Source organism: Pavona decussata, unplaced genomic scaffold, assembly GCF_977016875.1.
Source record: "Pavona decussata unplaced genomic scaffold, jaPavDecu1.1 SCAFFOLD_602, whole genome shotgun sequence".
Classification (NCBI taxonomy): domain Eukaryota; kingdom Metazoa; phylum Cnidaria; class Anthozoa; order Scleractinia; family Agariciidae; genus Pavona; species Pavona decussata.
Genome location: NW_028145860.1, coordinates 2,231,694 through 2,259,471, shown reverse-complemented (window position 1 = coordinate 2,259,471; position 27,778 = coordinate 2,231,694). Strand labels below are relative to the sequence as shown.

The 27,778-nt window shown below is 37.6% G+C and overlaps 2 protein-coding genes and 1 long non-coding RNA gene across 3 annotated transcripts in view; 1 reads left to right on the top strand and 2 right to left on the bottom strand.

Annotated features, from left to right (window-relative positions):
• The window catches only part of LOC146449346 (bifunctional FAD diphosphatase/FAD synthase-like), a 90,657-nt gene that overhangs the window by 34,019 nt on the left and 28,860 nt on the right, over positions 1 to 27,778 (top strand). The gene's annotated exons all lie outside the window — the stretch shown is intronic.
• LOC146449348 (dual specificity tyrosine-phosphorylation-regulated kinase 1B-like) lies at positions 206 to 27,257 on the bottom strand. The gene is made up of 9 exons (XM_085101793.1): positions 26,874 to 27,257; positions 17,628 to 17,686; positions 16,931 to 17,145; positions 15,674 to 15,862; positions 12,269 to 12,416; positions 10,546 to 10,832; positions 5,586 to 5,732; positions 5,040 to 5,180; positions 206 to 4,479 (listed from the first exon to the last, which is right to left on the bottom strand). Exons 2-9 carry the CDS (start codon positions 17,662 to 17,664, stop codon positions 3,556 to 3,558), a joined length of 2,088 nt encoding a protein of 695 aa, XP_084957919.1. The 5' UTR covers positions 17,665 to 17,686; positions 26,874 to 27,257; the 3' UTR covers positions 206 to 3,555.
• LOC146449336 (uncharacterized) overlaps positions 206 to 27,778 on the bottom strand; it is a 102,856-nt gene continuing 75,283 nt past the window's right edge. The window contains exon 2 of the long non-coding RNA XR_014860684.1: positions 206 to 1,666. This is a non-coding gene — a long non-coding RNA (uncharacterized LOC146449336). The remainder of the gene's footprint in view (positions 1,667 to 27,778) is intronic.

Below are 27,778 nucleotides of genomic sequence, written 5' to 3'. Positions count from 1 at the left end.
ATAAGTCCTTTGTTCTCATTCCTGATCAAGTAACTTCCAACATGGAGCTTGGAATAACGTTTGGAACAACAAGTTTCCAACATTAATCTAGCATCATCTTTTAAGCATCGTCCACTTTGTATGAAGATCAACAAGATCGCAAGATAAGATTATTCTCCATAAGAATTCAGTGCTCTCTGGAATTTAGAACGACAAAGACATCAAATTGGACCTGAAACTTTTTTTTTATTAAAAAAGACTTACATGACCTTTTACCAAGTCTTGTAAGACTCCAGTTAAAAATCAAGGTTTTACAATATCTTACAGCATATTTTCTTCAGTAAAATGTACATCTTCTGTAAAATTAAAACAGTGTCTTAAAATTTTAAGTCGAATCGCTTGTGGATGTTATATGCCAAGCAAAAGCGCAGGTTAAAAGGCATGCCAATACAGCTTTTTCGTTCTTTGCAAAAATTGAGTTAGCTCAGCAGTTATTTCGGTTCGCCACGCAACGCTTTGTTGTTGGATAAATTGAATGACGAAGCACATAAATGGCAGCCAAGAAGCTAGGGATAAAGCGCTTCCTAAAAAAAACAAATAGCCAACAGTTTCTGCAGCTAAAAAAATAAAACATATAAATAAAAAAATTTAGCCAGCGTAGTGATCCTGTGGCCTGAAACAAAATTCTTTTTCGTAGGATACTAGGTACTACATGTAACCAGTCACTGCCCTATTATAAAGCGCACGACAGACAGCCACAGGTTGATGGCTCAGATCTCTCTACCTCTACACGAGGGCATGCCACGCCCAAAAAGCGCGCGCGCACACGCGATGGTCGCGTGTCACATCAATGTGACCGTCTGACAGCGCTTCAAAGAACTTCTCAGCTTAAAAGATCGCTTCTCAAACCCAAAACGTATTTAACTCAACAAGTACACACTTAGATTAACCTTTGCAAAAAACCCTCGACGTGACAGAAGCCGCAGGAAAACCTCATATAAACCGCGGGAGAACAACCCACGCGCGATTTTCGTTTGTCACGCGGTATTACGTATTTTTTCACCAAAATTGTGTGAACTTTGAAACCTTTTACTTTCCCGACTTGGCAAAAAGCGTTTAACTTCAAGACATCAAAAAATTTCCCCAATATTTCTCCCACTTCTCCATTCAATAAATAAGTACAATGGCGTATTTCTCTCATAAAGTCCACTTCTTTCACTAATCTACATTTCGGTGTCCTGTATATTTACCGTGTTATCGATGGCCTGTTCTTATAATCACCCTTCAACTGCCTTCTAAAATGAGCTACTACCAAAGAAATTATTGCCGACTAGAATATGCAAGAGTATAACTGTTTTTAAGAACCCTATAATAAATAAATAAATTACTTACACATAAAATTTAAAATAAATCTAAAAATCGTAGATAGGGTTTAAATGTTCGATATTAAAAAGGAATGAAGTTTTATTGAAAACAGCCATCGATTGCAGTTTGGTGCACTTTGTAGCAGCTATAAGAACAGACCGGCAATAAACCAAATACATTTTAATTCGTTAACCTCGTTCCCCCTTTGAGTCATTCTTTGTTTTAAGTGCTGGTGATTGCAATGAACAAAGTGGTTCTAACTTTTGAGTCTGTGGATGAAATCCTAAAGTGTGACCATTCAAATGAAAGCTACTGAGCAGTACTTTCCTGTGGTGCTGTTTATTATGTTGTACAAGGTGGTTCTAACTTTTGAGTCTGTGGATAAAATCCTAGAGTGTGACCATTCAAATGAAAGCTACTGGGTTGAACACCCTTGTGGTGCAATTAATTTATCAATGCTTTTTTCTTTCTTTTTTGATCAAGTGAAAATTTGAGACAATTTGTCCCATGTTTGTTGTGGAACTCGCAGGAGGTCAAAGATTAATGGCTTCCCAATAACCAGCACTTTCACTACTTCACAGTTTAACTTTTTAACACAACAACCTGTATCTACAACCGCAACTCTTGCTTCAAGTGTTTCTTCTGCCAAAAGGAATCGGAAAAACTAAAAAGATAAAATACTATCTTCAAAATTGCAAATGGGAGTTTATAAGCCCAGAAATGTAAAAAGTAAAAAGGACCCCAGTGCTACTACTATTACTGAGAGAATTTCCTAAAATGGACGAGTCATAAAACTCGCGGAGTAAAGGCCCCATTCAGACTAGGTACTCAAGTCCGGTTCTTAGGCACAGACCCTAGTCTGAACACACACTTTTTTGGCGAGCAAAATCTCGGCACCGTGTCGAGGCACGGGTACTGGTCTGAACAGGATTTTGACAATTCCCGCGCTTTTTCTTCAGGTCTCAGGCCTCCGCGATACGAACGAGGAGACGATTGCTCCTTGGGTACCAGGGCACAGGGCCTTGGCACGGAACCTAGTCTGAACAGGGCCTAAGACTATTTAAAAACGTAGCTGCTCTTCTGGCTTTTGTTTGAAAATACTACAGAACTATGTCTGAACAAGAACATTAAAAACAAGCTACGAACTGAAGAGTTTAAGGGTAAAAACTAAAAAAAATCCTTTCTTCCTTTTTAAAGACGATTAAATAGCTAAACAGAAACGTAAAATTTAACAATACGAGCACTTCCACTTTTCTTTTTGAACTAGTCGAGCGAGTCATAAACAACGCGAGCAAACACACGCGAGAGTCACCTGTAACGAGTAGAGTTCACGCGTATTTGTTTTGGAACGACTATCCCGAAGAGAAAGGCGGGAGTGCTCGTAGTCCATAAAACAAACGTAGCCAGGTAAGTTTGCTTGAAGAAGCTTACAAGACAACTATAAATTCTCACTATATATTAATTACTTTTCTTAGAACATTTTCATTTTTCCTGTAACTTGAAGTTGGCGCCGTTTGAAGGGAGGTTAAACGAACCACACGATGGAGATCAAGTGAACAAGGACACCCTTCAAGTAAGGTTTAAAGAGCAGTGGCATGGCTCTACGCATGCGTCATATAATAATTTCTAAAAGAGCTCGTTGCTAGGGTCGGTCTCCACCATTGTTGTTTAATCTCCCTGACGGCTCCACGTGGAACGTTATACGCATGAAACGTAACGAGAGAGCTTGACACCTTTCCACGACCAACCTGCTCCTACTTCCTTCCCAAATATCAATCAAGGAAAACCATTCTTGATCTGTCCGCTTGAAAGAAGTCGGAAACTGGGATAAACCCAGCAGTTAGCTGCAAAAGAACATGCGCAGCAGGACTAATAGCTGTGTGTCTTCTACAGGCGAGACTGAGTTCAGCAGCAGCCTTTGCGAGCGCTTGCGCTTTTTAAAAACAATATTTCAGCTTGGCGCCAATTTTACAGTTGTTTCAAAGGGGACTAGAGGGTGGGGACATCTCTAGCTGCCATCCCGGAACAATGTGCCTCTTTTATCCCGAGATACTCCTCCCAGTGGACAATTGATTCGTCTGCTGTTTGAATGACACTGTACTGATAATCCACTCAATGGAAATCTGGACAGGACTTGGAGGGATGCAGAGGATCTGAGTGGGAGGGGCAGGAGCTGCCGAGGTATTGTCGACGATCGTCAATTTTACTCCCTTAGTTGCTAACCACCGGACTTTGTTGTACACATACTCCCACCATGGGAGATTCATCCCCCGTTGAATGCTGATGTACATAATCCCTACGATGCCCCATTCCAATCCCCCTCTGATTTGTCACTGAATAAGGAATCGTCGTTGACGATCCCACGCAATTAACTTCGTGCTCCCCCGGATTGAGTGACAAGTTTGTTGCCGAGTAGTTGAGCTGTGTATAGGCTTCCGGGGGGAGCGATCCCCCTATTGCTGGCCCATGCGGCTCTACAGTCATTGAATTGCAAGACGAAGACGATGAGTAATTCGAAACCGTTTCTGAACTGCAGTAAATTCCCCCACCAATGTTAACTGAAGCAGAACTATAGGCGGACGAACCCTCGCTGTGGTTCCCAGGTAATGTCGACGTTTGCTGAAGCCCTTGCGAGGCGATTCTCGAATCAGAATTATTACAAGTTCTCTCTGTATTCCTCTTGTAATGCGATGAAACACCCCCGCCCGCGCCCGCGTTGCCCCAAGTCTGCGGCCCCTTTCCACTGGGGCTGTCGCATTCCATAGCCGATGACGTCACGGTAGCGTGAGTGGTGGGGTCTGAGCATGCGCGTGTGCCACCGCTGGACACGGTAGCGCTGTTTGTGCTCGCGCCAACAGTTCTGTTAGTTGTGCCGCCCATGGCTGGTGAAGAGTTAGCAGAATGAGAAGTGTTTGTGCTTTCGTCAGCAGTCTTTTTGAAGAAGCAATGCTGCAGAGCTTGGTAGGGCGCTATCCGTGCTTTGGGGTCGAATTCTAGCATGCGTAAAACAAGGTCCTTGAATTTTAAATAGTCCTGGAGCGTGTGTCCTGATTCGCCCTGTCTCCGCCCTCCCGGGCCCCCCGTCTCACATCCCAAAATATCGTGCAGTTTCCGTGTCCCGGGTGGTCGGTATTCCTTGGGGGAAAGAACAATTTTCAGCGCTAAAGACACATTAAAAACCATAGGACCTCGTAATGCCTGTATACGGACAACAAACATTTTTTATCAAAATACATGAACCGGTTCTCAGCATCACATGAAAACCCTTTAACTTGCGCAAACTGCTTCAAACAACTCAACTCAATGCGCCTTTTCAGACCCTCAGATGGAAAGGTAAGCCAATCGTGACTCCAGTCTCGCGCTTGGAACCAGTTATACGTTTTCCCGCGCTTGGCACCAGTTACACGTTTTCCCGCGTTTGGCACCAGTTACACGTTTTCCCGCGTTTGGCACCAGTTATATGTTTTCCCGCGCTTGGGACTAGTTCAAGTTTCCCGCTTTTAGTATGGTTGAGTTTTTTTTCACCGAGTGCAGTTTTCCCGCGCTAGGCCAGCCCCAGTTGGATGATTTCCCGCGCTTTGTACTGGTTGCTCAATTTTCGCCTTAAGCTCTGATTGGTTCATTCAGCTAATTCCACAAACAGTGTTGGCAAGGCATAAAAAACCCTCTATTGTGTGAAATCAAGCTTTGCTTACCTTCTTCCCGTCTTTACTGCACTTACAAACGTAACTGCCGTCTGGCAAGCGATCGAAAAACTTTCTAGCCTTCGGTGCACTTTCCAACATGTGTTTCGGTGGAATTCCCAAAACCTCGACAACTTTCATCATTTGGTCGAACTGAAGCAGAAACAGAATTTTATATACAGTGAGTTAGTTGTTGCCTGTCATCGTGTTGATTACAGTGACTTATTCACTGCACAAACGATTACACATACTCGAAATAAAATATCGCGCAACACTGTTCTTTGACCCTTTAACCCCTAATTGCTAATATCAAAGACCAAATTCTCCTATCTTGTCATCATACTTTACTTATTAGAGTACTGGGGAGAAGTTATTAAAATATCAGGAAAATTCACCTTGGGTGATCATATCCTTAATTCTCTCGACCTCAGGGGTTGAATAAGAATTGATATTACAAGGAGAAATATGATGCTGATCACTGTTAGGGCTTAGAGGGTTAAGAAGCGCAAAGCTAAATACGAGTACTTCGGAAATTACTTCATGTAATACGGTACTCACTTCGTTTGCTCCACTGAAGAGAGGTTCCCCAGTATGCATTTCGACCAGAATGCATCCCAAGCTCCACATGTCGATAGCCAGATCATAGGGCACGCCCAAAAGCACTTCTGGTGAGCGATAAAAACGACTCTGGATGTATTGGTAAATCTGTGTGCAAACAAAGATTTGTTAGTTTACAATTGTCACATCGCTTATGTAATACTTTCAAAGCCATCCCCAACCCGTTATGCCGGATTAAGAAAAATGCGGTACATGTTTAAATTTTGGCTCTATGAACTGAAATTAAGTTTAAACAAATTATCGGGTATCCTCTAATAAGCACCCAGAGGTCGAATATTTGATTTTTCCCAAATCGTGACCAGATAGTCATCTATTTTTGCGATTAACAACATCTGCGAGTAAACAACTCGCGGATAAACATTATAGCTTTTATGGCAGCACAGTAATGTGAAGGAAAAGCAGTTCAACTACGATTATTGTAAAAAAATAAGGACTGATAAACACGGCTAACACTTAACTCAACATTTTTTTTTATCTAAGTACGCGTCCAGAGGAAAAAAATACGAGGGTGCTCTCCTGTTTGAGGAGCGAAACGCTTTTTCGAGGACTTGTGGTACCATAGTAATGGAGCCGCGCAAACGAAGTGTGAACCCGTGGCAACGCGGGAGAAAAGCGCGGGAAAATCGTAAACACTCTTATTTTCAGCGAGTGCGGTTCACGCCCCGCAAACAGAAAAAGCGCGAAATTTATACTAAGTCATCAGAAGGGAAGCTTGTGATTGGCTAAGAAATTCCACCGTGCTGTTTCGCGCCTTCACGCGGTAAACTGAATTTTACAAAACTCGCTTTGGTAATGAAGGCAAACTGTAATTGTGGCGTTCACACGATTGAACTTCAAATTTGCCAAAACGACTTTCTAACTTTTCCAACAACTTAATCAGGCAACAGAGAGAAAATTTTCCAAGCAAAAATACTTTCTTGTCATTTATAGAACAAGCTTTTAATCAACAAGCGGGCACCTGTCACTTTGTTGACCGCTTAAAATAGAATCATGAAAATAAAAACGTTCAAAACAGGAAGAACTCGCAATTCTGAAACTGACTTGAAACCACAAGGTTGTCATTGGAAGCTAACAAAAGAATTTTCCATTCGCTGAAAACGCTAAAGGAAGTTTTAACTGCAGAGAAATTATGCCGGTGCGATAAGCTTCCTTTTTAGAAGCAATTTTAACAGAAAGTTAAGAATCACGAACATCTAATCAACATATTTGAGCATACCTGTTAACAAAATTAGAGTTTGAGGCGGTTTTGTTTGCCAAAAATACAGTTGTAGAGTTTTCAGATGACTATTTAATTTTACCCGGTAAAATGGTGTCGCCACGAAGTCTGGCGTTTTAAAAGCCCAGAGGCTATTTTCGGTTTTAATTGCTCACAATTCTACATTTACAGAGACGTTTGACAGTTCTCGGGTAAAGATAATTACGTAAGGTCGTTTTTAAAGGCCAAAGAGTATTTAAGTGTGATGAAAGGGCACACACAGTGTAATTTCTTGAAGTAATTAATTGCCTGAAGTCACGTTTATTTTAGGTATTTTCTCGCTGCTTTCGTGAAAAGCGAAACTCGACACTGGTGAGCTCAAATATGCGGAAATGGAAAAGAATATATTTCCTTTTCAGCAGACAAACGCGTTCTCTTTCTAAGAAAAAAGTGAAACTTTTGGAAAAGAACAATGACGGAATTCGTGTGCAAAAACACCTTGCTTTCTATCAATAATGCAAAATGTGGAAACCGAGAGAATTTCAATACGGCCGAGTCAATTTGCATACGGCCTAGACAGTTTTCAATTAAAACACGGCTCTGTTTGCGCAGACAAGTCGACAGTGATTGGTTGAATTTACATGCAGTTGTTTAAATATTGATGTCTATTGTGCCGGGTGTTCTTGACAGCATTGTTTTACGCCCTTGTCTTTTTAATTTATAAAACTCAGCTGTCATTATAATACGCGCTGGGGTGTGGAGAATATTTATTTTGATATTCAATTGTGTTTCGCTTTGCGCTTGCAGTTTTCGGCGTCCGTTTTTACGCAGGCGACGACAAACTATTTAAATCGAAGACGTTTACTTGCTTAGCTCTTAACTACAATTTCTTGATGGAAGAATGAACATGAAAGTTTTGAAAAAATAAGCTTAATTGAGCCTACGTTGTGTGTTACACATTTCTACGGTTAAATAAGCATAAAAATCCCTCTGTACCGCCAAGATCGATTCTTTTCGACGACGCTTTGAGATTCAAAGAATATGACGGAACATCCTTAGGGAAAACTGGCAAAACAAGTTGACGAATGTATTCACAAGAATCATTTGAAAAGTTTCCTTGGATAAATTTGTCCTTTGTTTTGGTATTGTCATGTTGACCTTTGCTCAAATCTCAAACAGAGATATCATAAGCAGATTTCAAGATACAAGTTTAATACACTCCTGAGCATTCTTAAGGGTAAACAAACCGTGATTAAAGCATGACCAGATACGCAAATATTTGACAAAACTCGGTCCGCCCAAACGAACTAATAGAATTCAAGATTTTATGGTAAACTAGTATAGAACAGAATCGTAAACTTGACCTACGTAACAAAAAAATTGACAAATGGCATTTTCAAAGATCCTTTACACATCAACAAATTATCTGTAAGCTATACATTTGCACCCAGCTTAACCTTATGTCCGAGTAATAAATGAAAAGCGTGCTTGCTTTAGAGTCTTTGGATGAAATCTTCCTCAAGTGTAACAATTCAAATGAAAGCTACTGAGCAGTACTCTCCTGTGGTGCTGTTTATTATGCTGTGAAAGCCGGTTCTAGCTTTTGAGTCTGTAGATGAAATTCTAAAGTGTGACCATTCAGATGAAAGCTAATGAGCAGTACTCTCCTGTGGTGCTGTTTATTATGCTGTACAATGTGGTTCTACCTTTTGAGTCTGTGGATGAAATCCTGAAGTATGACTATTCAAATGAAAGCTATTGAGCAGTACTTTCCAGCAGTCCTGTTTGAATCTTTCTAAGGGTAATTCTCACTTTTTCATTCGTAGCTTGCTTAGGGGAGGTATTGATGGGGCCTTGTTTCTTCAAAACAATATTTTTACCTGACCAGACCCCTCAGAATTCCCTTTCTTTTTTCGGATAACTTCCACCTTCTCGAAAACAAAAAACGAACAAAGGACGCCCGGCCAATTTTTTTTTTTTACGTAACTTCACACTTTTGAAACCACTGTCCCATTCTGCACAATCACACCAGCCCATATCACCTATACAAATTAACGATCCCTAAAGGTGATGTTACACAAAACGATTTTTAACGCGAATATGTAACGTTTAATATCGTTACCGAGTAACATAGCTCTCGAATTATCTCCAAAGAAGCAATTTATTGCGGCAACATTTTGCAAGTTTTTGTTCCGTCTCTCAAGAAACTCGTAGCACGTTGTCGCACCGTGCTACGCGGTAGCGGTTTGTTTAGGCGTTAAATATTGTCCCGTGTAACACCCCAATAGTCTGTAGATGAGGTCGTAAGAGTACTTACTTTCAAGTGAAAGCTACTGAAAATAATATTCCTGTAGTGCCGTACTTTTTTCAGTTTAATTTCGCACTCTCGAACTAACGGCATCTTAAAATTTTGAAAAGAAGGTCAAGGGGCTCAAACAAGACATTTTGTGAAACAGCCTTTAAAATGTCACTTTGTTCTTCTTCATGGTAAATAAATGGGTCTAGGTTTTACCTTTATCGAGTTACTTAAACGTGACACTGGTTTCTAACCAATCACACCAAACGCGCTCTTTTTCCTAAGCCAATAGCAAAACCAAAGCCAATAGACAAATTTTCCCGCGCTTTGCACATGACACACGATTTCATCGGGCAAACGTTTTCTCGCGCTTTTGGTGATTCCAGTTCGTGAAACTCGTGCAACCAGTAGCCAATCAGAGTGAACGTTTTGCCTGTTCAACCAAGAAGTAAGAGAACTTAAGTCTCCCTTGGACATTTGTATTTTTACAAAATTGTATTTGGAAGCGATCAGACCCCCTACCTACATCAGCTAGTTATAACAAATTTTTCCTATTTCCTACGGGATCAAGTGGCTTACAAATACGGATGTCCAGGGCAAATATTTCAGCTGCTACCACAACACCAAACTCTTCTCTTCCACTTTTTCTCCCGCGCTTGGCGTCGGTTGCAACATTTACTGAAGGTTTCGTTGGTTAACCGGTTGCCACAATGATCAATGTGATCAGTTGCCTGTGTTACAACACTGTACTCGTTGTGCAATGTGCTCGGACCACTTTTTTTCTCTACGGGGGGCTACAACAACCTTGCGCCTCTTGTTTCTAACAATTTGTGTTTAGCCTCATTAGATCCCAGTTCGAAATGGACTAACAGAGCGTAAAATAGCGTAAATTGCACCTCTGGTCGAGACTTTAAGACGCTGTTACACTAAACACTTTATCCTGCAGCTCGTCGTACAATTTTTTATTTATTTTATTTATTTTTTTTTTTTTTGGGGGGGGGGGGGGGCACTTTTGTTGAGAGAAGTAGAATTTCTACTCCGTTCAACGCTTACTGGAACAAAACGTTACGAGACGTGCTCATCTCAACCCTGGAGAGAATGTCACCTATAGGCAACGTTTCATGCAAGAAAATTTGACTCGTGAAACCGCACCTGTTAGCTGTTTGAAAGCCCGTAAAAAGATGAAACCGAGGAGGAGATGGCCCCAATTCAAAGATAAAACCTTTGTAATCTTTCAGGCAAACTTATCACTAAACCAACCAATCAAAGCTTCTCTTGCGCTCGTTTTCGCGCGCTTGGCACCGGTTGCATGTTTCCCGCGGTTGTTTCCCGCGCTTGGAATAACTAGAGTTATTAGGAACATGCTTTATCATACCGAGAATACAAAATAAAGCAAAAATGATACTCACCCTCTGTCCAAGCTGGCACGAGCTTCCGAAATCCACAATCTTGATGGCGCTTCTTTTAGGATTACACAATAAAATGTTCTCAGGTTTCAAATCACAATGGATAATATTGAGTTCTGGAGTCGACAAATAGAGCAGTGCTGTACACATTTGCTGCGCGAATTTCCTCGTAAGATTCAAGGACACTCCTCTAAAGTTCGTGTTTCGAAGCAGGTCGTATAAGTTGTACGATAAGAGTTCAAAGACAAGGCACAGATGATTCCGGTACATAAAATGCCTCCTGAGTCGAACTGTTGGATAAAAGAAAAAAAAAAAGGAATAGTCAAAAGAGAGGAGATTTATGCCACAACATGTCATTATATGTTTCTCAAGGCTGGGAATTATTAGTGCCAAAATATTGTTTCTTCTACAAACTACCAGTAGTCCCTTCTTCTGCTCTGGGACAGCCGAGCGAGAAGAACATACGAGCACCACGCGTGACTATTGTTTGCACGTATGAAAAACACGTCCCACTCCCATGTGGCAATATATTTCCTCTCGCAGTCTCGTGTGTTTTTCGTGCTCAGTTATCCCTCAGCGAAAGAAAGGACTACTGTCTACTTCTATTAAGACTAGGCTGGAAAGCATGTTTCAGAAGCGCAATTTGCGTCTCTTATAAATCGTTTGCATTTTCTTGTTTCAAAGAAGCAAGATTTCCTTCCAAAATAAATGTTTCTCGCTCAGCTAAAAAGGGAAACATTTACAATAATGTCTTTTAAATCATGATAATAAACACTTCCGTATAAGACTGAGAAACCATTTAGTATTCCTTGTTTTGTTGACTGTTGGGAGTAATCACGTTTTTGCTTTGTTTGCAATCGCCGCTCTGTGATTGGTTAATAAAAACGTTATGTAATGTTCTCTAGCCAGTGAGAGCAAAAATAACTTTTTCATCAACCAATCAGGAGCAAACTCAAACCAATCGTAACTTTGGTTTACGCCAGTCTTCCCGCGCTTAGCATCGGTTACAAGTTTTCCCGCGCTTAGCACTGGTTACAAGTTTTCCCGCGCTAAGCACCGGTTGCAAGTTTTCCCGCGCTTAGCACCCTCCATACAGGAAACTTTAAGTTAGCGCAGACTCCAAAATATGCGAAACCTCCGAAAACCCTTTTAAATTACTGTTTAAATCTCAGTTTAATTTGGTGATAGTTGTCTCCATAACCTTCCGTTTAGCTTTCTTGTTCTTGTTTTCAAAAGTCTCCATTTTTTCACTAGTCTGTAGTTTGAAAGCACGCAGCCTTCAGCTGGAACGAGCAAGGAAAAGGAAGATGCGATTGGATTCTTAAGGGCAAGCCCTTGTTGTTAGGGATGATGATGTATAAATGTAACAGTGATTTCAGGTCCACAAAAAATTTCTCAACGGTTTTGTCCAAGATTATAGCTTAGTACGTTTCGAGAACTTGCGTGCTTCCTTGAGTATTGCAGTATTGTTTTTCTTTACAGAAGTACAAACTACAGCTTGTACAGCCCGATTATCTGTAAAAACGAAATGAGGCTAGCAGGCAATTAACACTACACAGTCAATCTTTACTCTCAGTAATGGCCGAATGAGAAGCAAAAGACGCGCGCAAGAAATATTCTCCGCGCGGGCAACACGCGTCGTACATGCGATTTTTGCGAGCGCACTTCGCTCCTCACTCGACGCTCACAGAAAGAAAGAAGAAATTGGTCGCAGTAGAAGTCTCACCTATGTAGTATTTCCCCTCTGGATCATGCGCGTTCATAAGTTCGAGCAAACGGACTTCAATCTGTGCCTGGTTCAAGAATGGCTTTTTGTTTTTGATGATTTTTATAGCGATGTGTTCCTTCTCTTGATGATCATAAGCCTTGCAAACCTATAATACAAAGAAACGAATAAATACTCATCACCAAGACACATTTAATAAACAAAACCGCGTCGCGCTTTAATCGGCAATGCATCAGTCAATTCCGGTAGTACCCATCCCCCCGAAGAATTCCCCCCCCCCTCCCCACCGGGCATTAAGATGTAAAAACAAACCGGCAAATGCCCTATTGCCGGGACAATCGAGCCGTTCAAATGCCCCGCGGTACCTGACAAAAGTAAGTTGATTTCTTCCTTTCTAAGTCCCAAATCAGTCTCATTTCTCATTATCGTTCCAGCTACTCTTCATTCTGTGGATCTAGCATCTCATTTTTGTCCTCCTTAGACGTGGCTAATCACGAATTTGTTGTCTTTGCTAATGAACTCATCATTAAAGCAAGTGAGAGTGATATGACATAAATTCGCAAGGCTGTCGAATGTCCCGAGGTACGCTAACGCCCGGCCCCCTGGCACTGCTAGAATTGACTGATGCATAACTCAGTTCAGCCACTAAATGACCTACTTGCAATACTAGTGAGCTTATATCACATGGCGACTACGATAAGAAGAAGGCAAATTTTCCTTGTGTGACCAGCGTAACACCTAACAATCCACATGTTTCGATTCCATCTTACTTCCGTTCATGCTTGTTTCTGTTTCGGATGACCAGAAAAACAAACATTTCAGCAGAAGATCGTGCGAAAATGTGTAAGCAATTACTTGTCACGCCCCTTGTACGCTAGTCACGCACGGACTTTGCGGTCTTCTTCCCTCAGCAACCCTGTTGAATCAGCCCACTATTATTTGTGGTTGATTGAGCACCCAACGAAAGTCTGCAGTCAAGTTGAAATTTCTCGAACTTAGGTTGACTTCCACCTCTGTTAGGCAAGGGCTTTACTCAGACTAGGCTTCAGTGGTTGTTTTAAATAGAAATCTAGTCAGCCCACCTCCTCCCCCTTTTTTAAAGTACACAAAGAAAACAAAAAAAAGTTAAACAGGTGGTCGATCAAACAGGAAAGTAAGTATCTACCGCATCAACTATCACAGTAAATTTATAAATAAGAAAATTGAATTCGCTAGCAATATTTGTTAAAACAATGGTCACAATTATCTACATGTACATGCAGCTGCTGAAAAGCTTGTTAACTCACAAGTTTCACAAAAACTTTCTCGCGTGCATCATCCTTTTGAAAACTCACCGTCGGTGCTTTCTTGATTTGTAATTGGATTTCTTTTTTGTGAATTTCACCAACTTATGGCTAACTGTAAGTTTGATTTTGCCCCGCTTCAAATACCTTAGAATGTTAATTCCGGTGAGAAATAATGTTTGTAACCTTGTTGGTAAAATTTTAGCGAAGTGTTGTCGTAGGTCATTCATACCCTGACAAAGACTAACTCAAAGTGCCCACAAACTGGACGAAACGTTCCCTGTTCGCTAAACAGCACACAAGCTTTGAAATTTGTACAATCTGTCCTCCTCTGTGATAAGATTTCACAATATTTCTTGACTTTTATTTTTCTTTTAAATGTTATCTATAGTTTTAACCTGCGATCAAGCCCTAACTTTCTCTCACTTAGCCCTCGCTACATTTCGCGTTTTGCTGCGGGAATGATTTACCAAGCAAAACGAAAAACGAGCCTGCTCCCAAGTTACAATCGATTAATCACCACAAAATAGATGGTGGGGCTTAACATAGAAAGAGGAGCCCTATTTAAAAAAATCTGAGCTTCTAAAGGGTGTTTCTGGACGCGTATAAAGATTACAAAGTTTTTGTGCACAGAAAACTGCCACCGCAAACATTTTTATCTTTACTTCAGAAATAAAATATGCAATTCTCAGAAGAGCAAAAAGAAAGAGTTGTTCAAAATGTTAGGCCCGTTTTTTGAATGGGCTTTATACTCAGATAATAAAGCGTTCACTTCACAGTTCATGACATTTAAGGGGCACTCATTGCACTCATTTCAAAATGTGTTATGATTTAACACTTCAACAATAAAGGAAATTAATTTGTTTTCTCAAGCAAACAAAAACGAAACAAAACAAGAAAAGGTTTAGGTAATTATTAAATCTACATACCCCAAACCTTTTTCTCTCATCATAAAACCCTGACTCAAGAAAGGTGATTATTAATTTTGAGTCTGTGATTGAAATCCTAAAGTTTGACCACCCAAATGAAAGCTACTGACCAGTACTTTCCTGTGGTGCTGTTTATTATTCTGTAAAAGGTGGTTCTAACTTTTGAATCTGTGGATGAAATCCTAAAGTGTGACCATTCACATGAAAGCTACTGAGCAGTACTTTCCTGTGGTACTGTTTATTATGCTGTACAAAGTGGTTCTAACTTTTGACTCTGTGGCTGAAATTCTTAAGTGTGACCATTCAAATGAAACCTACTGAGCAGTACTTTCCTAAGGTGCTGTTGTACTGAGCAGTGCTGTTCTGTCTTACTGTTTATTGTATGCCATACTGTTTACTATGGTGATTCTAACCATAGTGTTCACAGATGAAAAAGGTGAACATTGAGCTGTTTTGTCTAATCTATCTGTTTAATACAAGTTGTACTCAGGTATATAAGAGGGACAGATAGATTATTTTGACTAACTTATGGCTCTATTATAACTTAAACCACAGGTGGCACACTGAAAAATAAATATCAATATAAATACAAAAATATGAATAAAATTGAAAAGAGGAAAAAAAACTGGTTGAATTTTAAAAGTAATGTTTGAAAAAATGTTCAACAGCTTTTAATAATCATTGCAACAAAACCAAAATTACAAGCACGTCAAAATAATTCTACATCTACAGGGAAAACCCCCCAAAAACTGAAATTTACATATTACAGGAAAAAACATACAGCAAACTGAATTTTAATTAATATATATTTGCAAGAAAAATCTAAAATAAGCCAATTTACAGAAAGCACTTTGTTTGTTTAAAACATTGAAACAAAATATATGATGCTTTCAGACCAAGTTTCCACAACTCAATGAGAAATAATTTTTATTATTTTATGCTTAAACAAAAGATTTTGATCAAGTTGCAATTTCTCATTACCAACCAAATGAATCTACAATAAACATGTCCACACAAATAATTCACAAAAAATCACACAAAAAATATAAAAAAATTCCCCGTGACTCCATCAAGTTGCAGCAGGTAAAAGCAAACAATAACAATGTTTTAAAAGCAATATTTTTAGTTATTTTATTTTGTCGTGTCAAAAAGGCTTACAATTATATAAAAAACCGAGATCATTTTTCACATACCTGTCCGAAGGATCCTTTGCCGATTAACGACTCTATCTCGTAACGATCAAACCACTTTTCTCCTGCTTTAATGACATAGTCGAAATTTTCATCATCGTATCCATCATTATACAATCGTCTCTCTTTCTTGTGCCCTCCTTCTTCATTTTTCTCAAGTTCCTTTCGTTTCTTCTTCTTAGCGTAGTACACCTAAAGATAAATATTTTTGTAGAAGTCAATAATTAAATTTTGCATGAATTCTTTTGTACGCCAATACTCACAGTCATTACTCAATCACATTAAATTGCAAGTTATTTCTCTCTCCTATATCAATCTTTCAACTCTTGATTTAGCAAGAATTGATAATTTGGAGTCATGGCACATGCTGAATGTCATAGAAAATGGCTTCCAAATCAGTTCCCCTAATCATTGAAACAAGTCTGTTGTTTTTGAATTGGTTTCCTTCTGAGAAAAAATGATTTTCAAACCAAACCAGTACGGTCTGTATCAAGGTAATTTCATACTGCATTCTGATGAGCCCATATAATTTGCTTATAGAAGATTTCTCTTGCATGAATTTAAGATTCTGCACCATTTTTGTGATAGGACTAATAAATGATAAAAAGAACAGAAAAATTTCATCCAAAATATCTGCTATTGACCCCCAAAATCCTCTGAAGGATTTAATGTGCAATCCTTTTCACAAACTGCTGGTATTCATTAGGAGGTTGAAGAAAGTGATTTGATCACCATTTAACGTTTTTCCGGGATTTTTTTTCTGAGGATTAGAAAGACTACTGCAAGTTGAAATTCATATATTCATTCAAGGTTCAGCCTTAAGCCTGGCTTTGACTAGCAATGTAGGTACGGGCAAAAGCATAAGATGTTATGTCAAGTGAAAATGGTGAACATAAAAATAAACAGAAGCATAAGAAAAAGGATATTTTTTTAATTTTCGTGCTAATGCTTGTGTCAGGCCCATTTTTACAGGGAGATAAGTGCTAAGTAAACAGAAACAACTTGATTTCCTTACCAACTTTGGAGGTGTAGTTCTAAATCAGTGTGGATTAAGTCGCAAGTAATTGAATGTATGAGGCAATAATGTAAACAGGGAAGCTTCACATTTTATATGGGATGCTTGCTCCCAACCATGATTTTATTATTTTTCACGTTTATTTTTCACAACTGACACTACATAAACAAATGCTGAATTTCAGATCATTCAACTTTAAAGAGACACCTGAGTTATATTCACTGTAGATATAGTAAAATGCTCACCTCGTTAATGTGCTTGTAGGTTTTAATCAAGTCCACACTGAGCTTTCTAAGGGGCGCAGAACTTGGATCACGGAACGTTGTCGGGATTTTGCTGTAGAAGTTTTGAACTCCTACAAAATCCACCTCATCTGCCTGTTGGTCTTCTGTTTTCCCAGCAATGTAGTTCATGTCAGGAGCTAATATATTGGCCCTCGGTGCCTGATCGTCATTGCTGCCTATGAAAAAAAGGGGAAAAGTAAGGAGTCATGTGTTTGTAAAAAAGTATAAGTTTCAATTATGCCACTTCTAATTATTGAGCCCAGCTTGACAAATAAAGTGTAACACAGTTCAAAGGTACCGCTTAGTAGCTTTCAATTGAATAGTCAAACTTTAGGATTTCATCCAAAAGACTCAAAAGTTAGAACCACCTTGGAAAGCACTACACAACAGCTTTCATTTGAATGGTCATAATTTAGGATTTTATGCACAGACTCAAAAGTTAAAACCACCTTGCACAGGATAACAGACAGCACCACAGTTCCAAAGTACCCCTCAGTAGCTTTCATTTGAATGGTCACACTATAGGATTTCATCCACAGACTCAAAACCTAGAACCACATTGCATAGCATAATAAACAGCACCACAAAAAAACCTTGTGACAACAAGTGACAAGGTTTCTTCTGATCAACAATTAGAAATAAATCTTTGTAGCCTCACCTTTATCAGAAGCTGCACCCCCTAAAGGAATGTCCATCACCTATAAGTTGACATCTTGGCTGCAGACAAGGAAGAAAAATATTCTACATTCAACATGATTTTTAATATATAACAAAGTAACATAAAGAAATACATTTTACAGTAGTCCATCAGAGGACCACCACAAAGTGACAAGGAGTATAACTACTCCCCCCTGGGTGGAATGCTAGTCCATCACAGGATACCCAGCCTGGAGGAGTGCTGGGTGACTTGTTAGTTCGTTACAGGATACCCAACATAAAGGACAACCCTAACCCTAACACAGGACACCCAGCATGATGAAACTTGGAGTATTACTACTCTCCTCTACATAGATGCTAGTCTATCACAGGTTACCCAGTATAAAATGATTACATCAATCACAGGATACCCAGAAATGAAGTGCCTAGAAGCTTAACTTCACTGTATATGAACTCCTCCTGGCCTCAGGATGTGATGCTAGACTCAGGATTGGAATCACCACCCTCCCAATCAAAACCTCTGGCATGACACACATGACATTACCAACAACCCTTCGTACAGAGACCATAGAATGAGGTTTCTTAGGAAAAGGCAAATAGCTTTTAAGGTGTTTTCAGGGGGAGAGAAGGGGAAGCTGGAGACAGCTCCTCATCAAACCAGAAATCGTAAAATTAAAAGCACATTAAAAATGGTACATTTCCAAGATTTCTCCTGTTGCCTCATTTCACTATTGCAGTAGATATCATTAATTTTTGAAGCAATTCTTAACAAAATGACAGTTACAATGCTTTACACGATAAAGTGATGGCACAATAGTCACTATACAAAGTGCTAAAGAAACTGGACCTCAGCCTTCTAAAATAATATCATTACATCATAATTGAATTCAAGTTACCATGTTCAAAACTTAGCTTACATTCAGGCATAACTTAAATGGTTGGTTACTTAATAACTTCTTTGATGCAAAAATGACCAAATCCACTGGAGTCAAACAGCTTCAAAAATTAATAATAGAAATCTTCACAGATTTTCCCTTGTACTGAAAACACTTTGGTCAAATATGTACAGTACAAGAATTAACCTTCTTAATATAACAGCACTAAACAAAACATGTTTAAAAGTTTAGGCTGAAATAAAAGACCACTTTTACAGAATTTTGAAGCCTATGAATTCCACCTTGCATGACACACCTTGAGTGCAAAGGATTACTATGACATGAGACATGAATTTTAATGAAAACACCAAAATGAAACTTAACATTCATTTCAAACTACCTGTTACACATTGAAGGAAATCTTATTGTGATGCAGTTTCTCTGCCACAGAACTCTTCTAGTTGCTTAAATTAATCCTGACTGCTTACAAAGTAAATTTCTTCAAACACAAACCATCGAAAGCAACAAACAACTTCACACACCGCCTTTCGAGAATTAACCACAGGGCTTACTACTGTTCAATAGTAATAAAATTTTAACTTTTTTGTGGTATTCCTTTGCATCCATGAAACTTACAATATTACTTACTTTCCTGCTTTTTGCTCCAAGGTCACTTGAAACTTTTCATGATCAAAGCAGAAAACCAAAAATATAAATCTTTTGCAGCCAACTCAAATGTATTTCGCAAAAGTGTGCTTTAGTTTAAGCCAGTGATGTTTTGTGACCGAGAGGTGACTGTGACGTATTTAATAATAAATCAAGAATTTTAACCAATGGCTATTAATTCACGTAAAACAAAATTAACAAACATATAACTGCAAATTGAAATGCTTGGATGACTTGAACAGATAGCAAGTAAAATTTTATTTTAGCAATCATGAACAAGGAGTTTCTAGTTTTCTTTTAAGAGAACAACCACAGCTGGATTCTACTGTAATAAAATATAACAGTATGGTTTAATCATAGTACTGTGACAAGATCAACATTTTTGTCGAAACAATATTGAAATTTACAACTGTAAATGAGATATTTACTCTCATTCATAAATAATCAACTACAATACAAACAAACTGCTTCACAATTCTTTGCTGAAACTGATGCCGACACCAAGGCTGCCATCAGAGAAATAACAATAATTAATCATCAGGTTAAAATTTAGATATGAGTGGAATATATCCAGGTATATTTACCAATGCTGTTGTACATTTTCTACTCACAGTGATCCATTCAAACCATCAGTAGCACAATTAATTTTTTTTAGAATTAAAAAACATAACTTCTTTTCAGGTTGAAGATATTCCAGTCATAAAACTAACAAAAATGAAGAAATACATTAAAAGTAGGCAAAGAATTATTTTCATGTGGAACATTATCAATCATGGAAAAGAAATCAATTTTTTAAATTCTAAAATATTGCCATGCACACAAAAGACTGGAATAAATATTTCACCAAGATATGAGGTCTTGATGGAATATTTAATTCTCACAACTGGGATTGAAAGAAACATGATTCCTAAGAGGTATTTTTCATACATGTTCATACACAGTTGATTTTTTTTTTCTTTTTTTGCAATAAAAATTGTTTTCCAGAGGATAAATACTCATTAATCACCCAACTTTATACACATGTAATACACCATAATATTTAATAGCGTTATTATTCATTTCCACTTAGCATTGAGTGAATAATGCACAAAATAAGTATGACTACATGCCTCTTACAGCAGAATAACAGTTTGGCAGCTATTTGTTTGTTTTTTGACAAGCCTACTAAGTTCAGAACGAGTAATGAAAATATACAGCAATACTACACATCAAAACATCTAAGAGATACATGTACGGATACTACATGGTAGATGTCCAAGGCAAGAAAACAAAGTCGGAAAAATGAATATAAACTTATGAAAGAAGTAATCAATCGACCCTACTCGAAGGGGAAAACGCACAGTGATTGATAATAAAAATTAAGTTTAATATCCAAAAACCCAAATGAATTGGGTACGATTTTAAAGAAATCATAACAAATTTACACAATTTTTATCAGCCTTGAAGGCAAAAATCTGTCTCATATCTCCTTTAATAAACAGCCCAGATGATAAATACTGACAAAATTAATGTAATTTTTAAAACTTAATTACACATTACACATTTTTTATTAGAATGAGGTATGTTTTTGATAAAATAAATCATAATAAATTATCACACTTTTTATTCACTTGAGGTAAAATAAAATCAACTCTGTCTCATAATTTAACCTACTTTAATTAATACATGTAATAAACAATTCCCAAATTAAAAATGGTTTGATCAAATTCAAGTGTAATTTTCTAAAACATAATCCTGCATAACAAACTTATAATCTAAACAGGGGGTTAAATACTTTTCTTTCAATGAAATTAATAATAATAAGTTAATACATTTTTACACTGTAAACACAGAAGCAATGAACAGGTTATAGCAGGGAAAGTAAAATTCACTCACTCTGCTGTTGATAAGTCAGTCGATTCCTAAAATATGTGCTCTAATTTTACTGCCCAGTGCATATTAAGTTTTTTTACAAACCGGTTCCATTGTGAAAAAAATGGGGGTTTTCAGGAATGAGGTTGCATATAAACTGGCCTTTTGCATTCCGTTTCCTTCGAGACAAGGTGTGGCCTTCGCAGCAGAGAATAGTTGACCTTTGAACGGGGTTCTTGATATTTTTTGGTAGGATGAACGGAGTACTTCACTTGAGTTTTAAAGACTCAAGGAAACACCACAGCATGGCAAATGTTGAGATTTGTTTTTGAACACTGATTCTAGAAACTTTTAAACCAGTGAAGTCATGTTATTGATGTACAGTGTTATGCAATCAATGTTAGGTGAAGGCAGGTACAGAAGGCAGAATTATGTAACACTACATGTAAGCATAAAAGCGGCCCCTAAACATGGGGGGTATAAGACATATTTACATTTTTTTCTATTTTTTCTATTATATCTGTAATTAAGTTTAATTTTAAAGATTTGTAAATAATGATGTTATTCAGCCTTTAGGCTGCAAAGGGATTTTTAAATAAACTATCTAAACTATCTAAAAAAACATGTCTGTACGGGGAGATTCAGGTAAAGAATGTAAGCAGGCTATTTTCACTGTTTCCATTCGTGTTCCTACATGTGAATATGCTTCAGGGGAGATTTCAAGTTTGAGGTAAAATTGAGCTTAACTGTATCAGAAACTTGATTAATCTTGTAAAAACTGTGCCTCAGCTAAGTAGTATTTTCACTCCTGTGCGTTCAGCTCAAAGCATGTTTCACCTTTATTTTTTCTCTAATAAATTTTGCTTGTGTATGATCACTGGGGTTTTGTATCTTTTTGTGATGCATTCGATCTGTTAATTTCCACAATCGAGCATACAACAAAGATGTGTAGGCATGCTTTGCAATTCAATCGATAGATAACTTTTACAGTTTTGAACTGATGCATTGACCATATTTTCTTTAATTAAACCATTACTTCTGACAACACTTCTGTTTTCCAATGTATGTGCACAGAGTGAAATGATAAATACAAAGTATGCATTAATAGCACTGCATGGTTATTTAAAAGTAGGAGCAATAAAGCGACTTCCTTGTGAATGCAACAAGTAGACCATGATTACGGGTTGATGGGGACCTTTGATTTTGGCCCGGGGGTGAAATATTGATTTGTCGAATAATGCAATTTGTCTTAGTTAACCTTCACGAAAAAAGGTTCTGTTGGATTTTATGAGAAAAGGAAGACAAAATCAAGAGAAAAAAGACTTGAGAACTTCTGAAAAGTACTTTTGCCACAATTATTAAAACATTAGTTTTCATTCATATTATCCTTGAAGAAAAATGACATTAGTCAAAGACAATGACTACTTGTCAAAACATTCCAAACACCTTCCAGCTATGATATATTGCCATGATATTGTAATAAAACAAAGGCTTAAGCTTTGACTACAGTGTCAACTTGAGATTAATAGATCCTTAACAACTAACAAAAAGTCTAGCAGTAACTAATGCATTAAAAATTTCATCAATTTAATCATTGTTATATCATTTTAAAGCAAAAAAATATATAAATCATTTTCACTGTCTTTTACTACAACTATAAATATCTGTCCACGATGTAGACACTGGAAGAGCAATTGAAAGATCCTGATGCGATCCAAACAAAATCAGGAAAAGTTAACTCCCCGGAGTACTCCTTCTTTGTAAGAATCCTCAAAGATTGGAACAAACCACTTATTTGGACAGGATATCAACATCAACAGATTTAAACAAAGTTTTAAAAAGTGGATGGACATTCATTAATTTTTTTCTCTTTTTATAATGCTGTTTCAGTCCTTGTAAACATGCATTTAATCAATATTCATGTTCATGTTCATGCTCAATTTTATATTTTACATTTTATGTAAATATTATTATCATTTTTGTATCTATACTACACATTTTTTTATAGTTTGAAAATTTAGTTGGGGACTTTAACATAGGGCTAACCTCACAGTCCTCCTTTTAAAATATATTGTAAGTACAATAGTTATTATAAATTATTGTAATTTTTGCATGTCTTTGCTTCAGCAAATCCCTTTTGATTAATAGCTAATGTTTATTATTGCATATGTATTTGAATAAAGTATTATTATTATCATTATTACCATTGTTATTATTATTATTATTATTATTATTATTATTATTATTATTATTATTATTATTATTATTATTATCTTATCCTACAAGAACATAACCCTTAAATATCCAATATCAACAAGTACATTCTTCTCACAATTCTTTCTGTATTTCTTTTGCTACAGGTTGGGAGAATTTGTTTTAAACAAGACATTTCATCTTTGGTAATAATTTTCTCTATACATGCATCAGGAGTTATCTCATGACCTACAGGTACCATGATTGGTCAAATAACGATATTGTAACAAGAAATTAGATGCTGGCCATATTGGGACTTACAGGTGTCAATAAATAAAACAGCGAGGTGGCTGAAATGAGAAGAAGCTACAAACATAATTATCACAAAATATAAGCATTTCATTGATTGTTTTCACAGTCCATTACAACCAATACCACTTCCAAACGTTACATACATGAAACAGCAAACAAGTGTTACACGTATTCCGTCTTAAAATGTGCACAAAATATTCATCATGACTTGGTATTCATAACAGGAACAATTTCAGGTGTACAGGTGCACGACCAAACGTTATCCAAATGCCAAATATCTTAAACCTCTTTGTAATATAAACATACTGATGGGCTTTCTTTGGTAAAATTTGCACACCTGTAGAAATTTTATGCACAAATATATTTTGATTAACATTAATCACACAATGCCACAGCTCTAGAATAAACCTGGCATATTACTAAGCAACCATGATGCACCATCTCAACATGTTTTGTCATTGCAGGAACAAAAGTCAAAAAGAACCAGATCTGTTCATGTAATAGAGGGCCCAGACAAAACTCCAGTGAGAAATAACCCCTGCAAAACTGACGACAACCAGCTAATTTTGAAAAGCCAGTAACACCGGGATTTGTTTTTGGAAAATCCTCTGGGGAACAGTTCACTCTGGCAATGAGTGGCAGCCTGGGACAAGATTGGGCACAGACATGTATTCAATAATGGTCATGGAGGATAAAACACATCACTTGACTGAGCTGGCCCGCATCTTGACAATAATGCAGATATGTTTTTGTGTGCCAGAAAACAGAGGTTACCCAAATTATAGCACAGGAAATGCTTTTCTTTGAAGTTTTTCTTAATAAAATAATGCTGATATACTTAAGAGGAAAGAAATCAACTTTCTTCTCAGAGACACAACTGATGTGTTAGTTGACACCTGTGAGTCAGTTTGCATTCTTAAAAATATGTAGGGTCCCCTCCCACCTTACAACTGGTGAATGCATGTCCACTCTCTGAGCTAGCCTCCCACACAGTCATTTTAGCATACTGTGTGGGAGTCTAAGTTACCACTGTTTTTCTAAGTGAACTAATCACTGAAATTTCAACAATAATTTCAACAATAATAGTAACAAAGTCTGAAAACCTGTAAATTTAACTTTTTCACTTCCAAATTGTAATGCCAACTGTTGCTTCATTCCTGCATCCTAATATCTTCAAAGGCACCATTTCTGATCTTATCATGCTTAGATTTTCTAGAATATTCAAAGAGCATCACACCTTTGGGATGATGCATATTTGGCTGAGAATCTTTGTCACATCATTTTAGCTCCAACCTTTGCACATTACAAAATATCTTTACGTACAAGATGGCTGTATATTGCATTTTAGAAGCACTGCTGAATTAGCTGGGAAAACTAATTAAAATAATGTTTATGCCATCATTACATACTAAACTATTATATGATTTTAACAGAACAAGAAACTCCTCTCAACTACTTCTGATCCCAAGTTTACATTCAATTACACACATTAGGCCGTGACATTTAATTTTCTTGGCTATTACTGTTGTTTTATCATCGCCTAAGGCAGTGAATATAATTCCGAGACTGCAATTTGAGATGAAATCATGCAAACACACGGACTAAACCAAAACAATTTACATTTTACATCCACAACCGACGACATCACATTGACCAAGATAAGCTAGGTGAACCATATAATTTTCAATCTGCTGGATTGAAAATGGGATTCCTGTGTGCAGACATTCAAGTTCTTCTAAAAACTGCTACAATTTCAGAACAATACAAGCTTACAAGAGCACCTGTGCTATTTTACAGCACTAAATGCTCACGTTCTTGACCAATTTTTTTTTTTTTAACATCAAAATGTCAAAAGGTGAGCTGCCAGATGATGTCGTTCTTCTTCCTTCTTCGCACCAAATGAATGAAAAAAAAAACTTCCTGATATAAAAACAGTATTTCACATGAAAGGTCGGCGCCTAAGAAGAAGTTTTGTAGTGTCTGGCTGATCCGTTCTTTCTATTCCTTCATATTGTCATCGAAAGATCTTCGACATGAACTTTATACGGCGAGAAATTGTCGCCGCTTTTCGTCGATCGAACGGCCGGTTTACCATCTTCCTTGATTTCAAACACAACCGGTACCCACTACAAGGTTAGCATAACTTATTAAGACAAAAAACGAAGTATGACTTCTTTAATCAACCAAACAGGTTTCAAAAACTCCCCTTACACCGGTCTCAGACAGGAAATATCTTGGCAGACGATCGCGGGCCAGCGAGAAAAGAATATTCAAATGAATGAAAATAAAAACATGGCGGGCCAACATCGTAACGGCAATGAAAGTTTAACAGTACAAAATACCAACTTCCCGTGTTATTCCGTATACAATCCAACTGAAACCGAAACACACTAAAGAGCAGGCGTAACTTGTTAAGTTTAGCTTGTCTTCGCGATAAAAAAATATGATAATCATTATGTATTGGAAGGCCGTGAACAATTCGACGCTCTAGGATGGTTCTCGGATCGTTGGCAAGTTGCGTAACGGATAAAAGTTCTCGTCCTATCAAATGGAAAAGATCTTGCTTTATTCAGTATTGTTAGACGTTTTAAAGAAAGGTGAATATGCGTAATAAAAGGCAATGAAAATGACCACATACACCATAACAACACACTTTCTTTACGGTTGTCTATCGATACTACAAATTCGCGACGAACACGGCGTCAAAATCTTTGCCGTCGAATCGGAAGTGTGAAACCTCCCCTTGGATTGACGAAGAAGTAAGGTAAGGTTTTGAAAAAGCTTTTAAGATAATAATTTGGAATTTATCCTTGATTATAAGCAAACGGAACAAAGAAATCTAGAAGTCTTGTTTCCCTTAAACACCAAACTGACCAAAGCTTCTTCGAGAACTCAATTCCGCAGCTGACAACAGTGGAAGATGTAAAATCCCGCGCAAACCGCGAAGGCAAATTGACAACAGATTCATTCATTCTCCACGGGTATTCCTTTCCAATAAAACATAACCTTTCATATTAGAAACATATATAAAGTTATAAACTTTGCAAACAGGCACATGCCATGCGATTTCCAGAGCTCCTGTCAGTCGCTCCGCTCATTAACATTTTAGCAAATACAAACCACAAGGGTGTTTTGACAGTATTCGGAACTTCGGAAGCACCTTGCGTTCGGACGAAAATCTTTCACCTCATTTAGCCGGTTTACGAACACTTTCACCCTTTGGTTTATCTTTACTAAGTTTCAGAGCGATCTGGAGCCCGAATAGATGGCTCGACCGCCAAATTCAAAAACTCCTCTTGGCAAAAGCCATTCGAGGAAAAATATTTTCGTATCTCCAATCTAACACTTACCCATAGAATTCAACGATCACTCTTCGTTCCTTTGCTGTTGGCGATTCCAAAAATATCCATTCCGGTTTTTAAAAACCACAAGCAAAGGGCACACCACCCTGTGATCTCCAACAAATTGTCTTTCCACCAAAATTTTCTTCTCCCGAAAAACAAAAATCGCGCGCTGAATCAGCAATCACGTTGTACTTGAATAAATCGAACCGCTCCCAACAATTAGAACTTTTCCAGTCCTTCTCACGCATCAATTATTAAGCCCCTGACTCGTCCAAGCAAAGATTTCAAACAATATTCTCCTGTGAAACCGAAGTTCCATATGGTGATCGATTGCTCTATGTTAAAAAATTCGAAATTCGAACGAAATATTGCCCGAGATAAACCGTTGAAAGGGTCGTGACAAAACGATGACGCGACGCATGTTGCTATGACGATGTCAATGTCAAAAACCGACAGTGGTAAGAATTTGAATTCTCATCATCGAGATTACAACACAGGTCAAGGAATAGTGAAAACCCGTGAAAAAACCGCACCGTAAATGACTTTCCTTTGCAAATGTCGTATATTAATCTTCTTTCTAGTCCAAAGAAACGAGATTTAGAACCAATTTATTGTTTTTAAAGTGAAATGAGGCGAAAATTGTTTGATAAAAAGGAAAATAGGTAATAAAAGAGACAGAGGGGTATCATGATAAAATAAAAATATTATTGCATATTTCTGGAATGAATTTTATTAAAAAATTGTTTAAAGACAAGACTAAATTAAAAATAAATCAGATGTTTTTCTTTTTCCAATACGTGCTTTGAATATTTGCTAGTTTTCAATCTGGTGTCAGTCACGTTTGATTAAGGAAGGCGAGTGTTCTCTGAGTCATAGCAAAACTTAGACACAATTATGATGTAATTACAGAG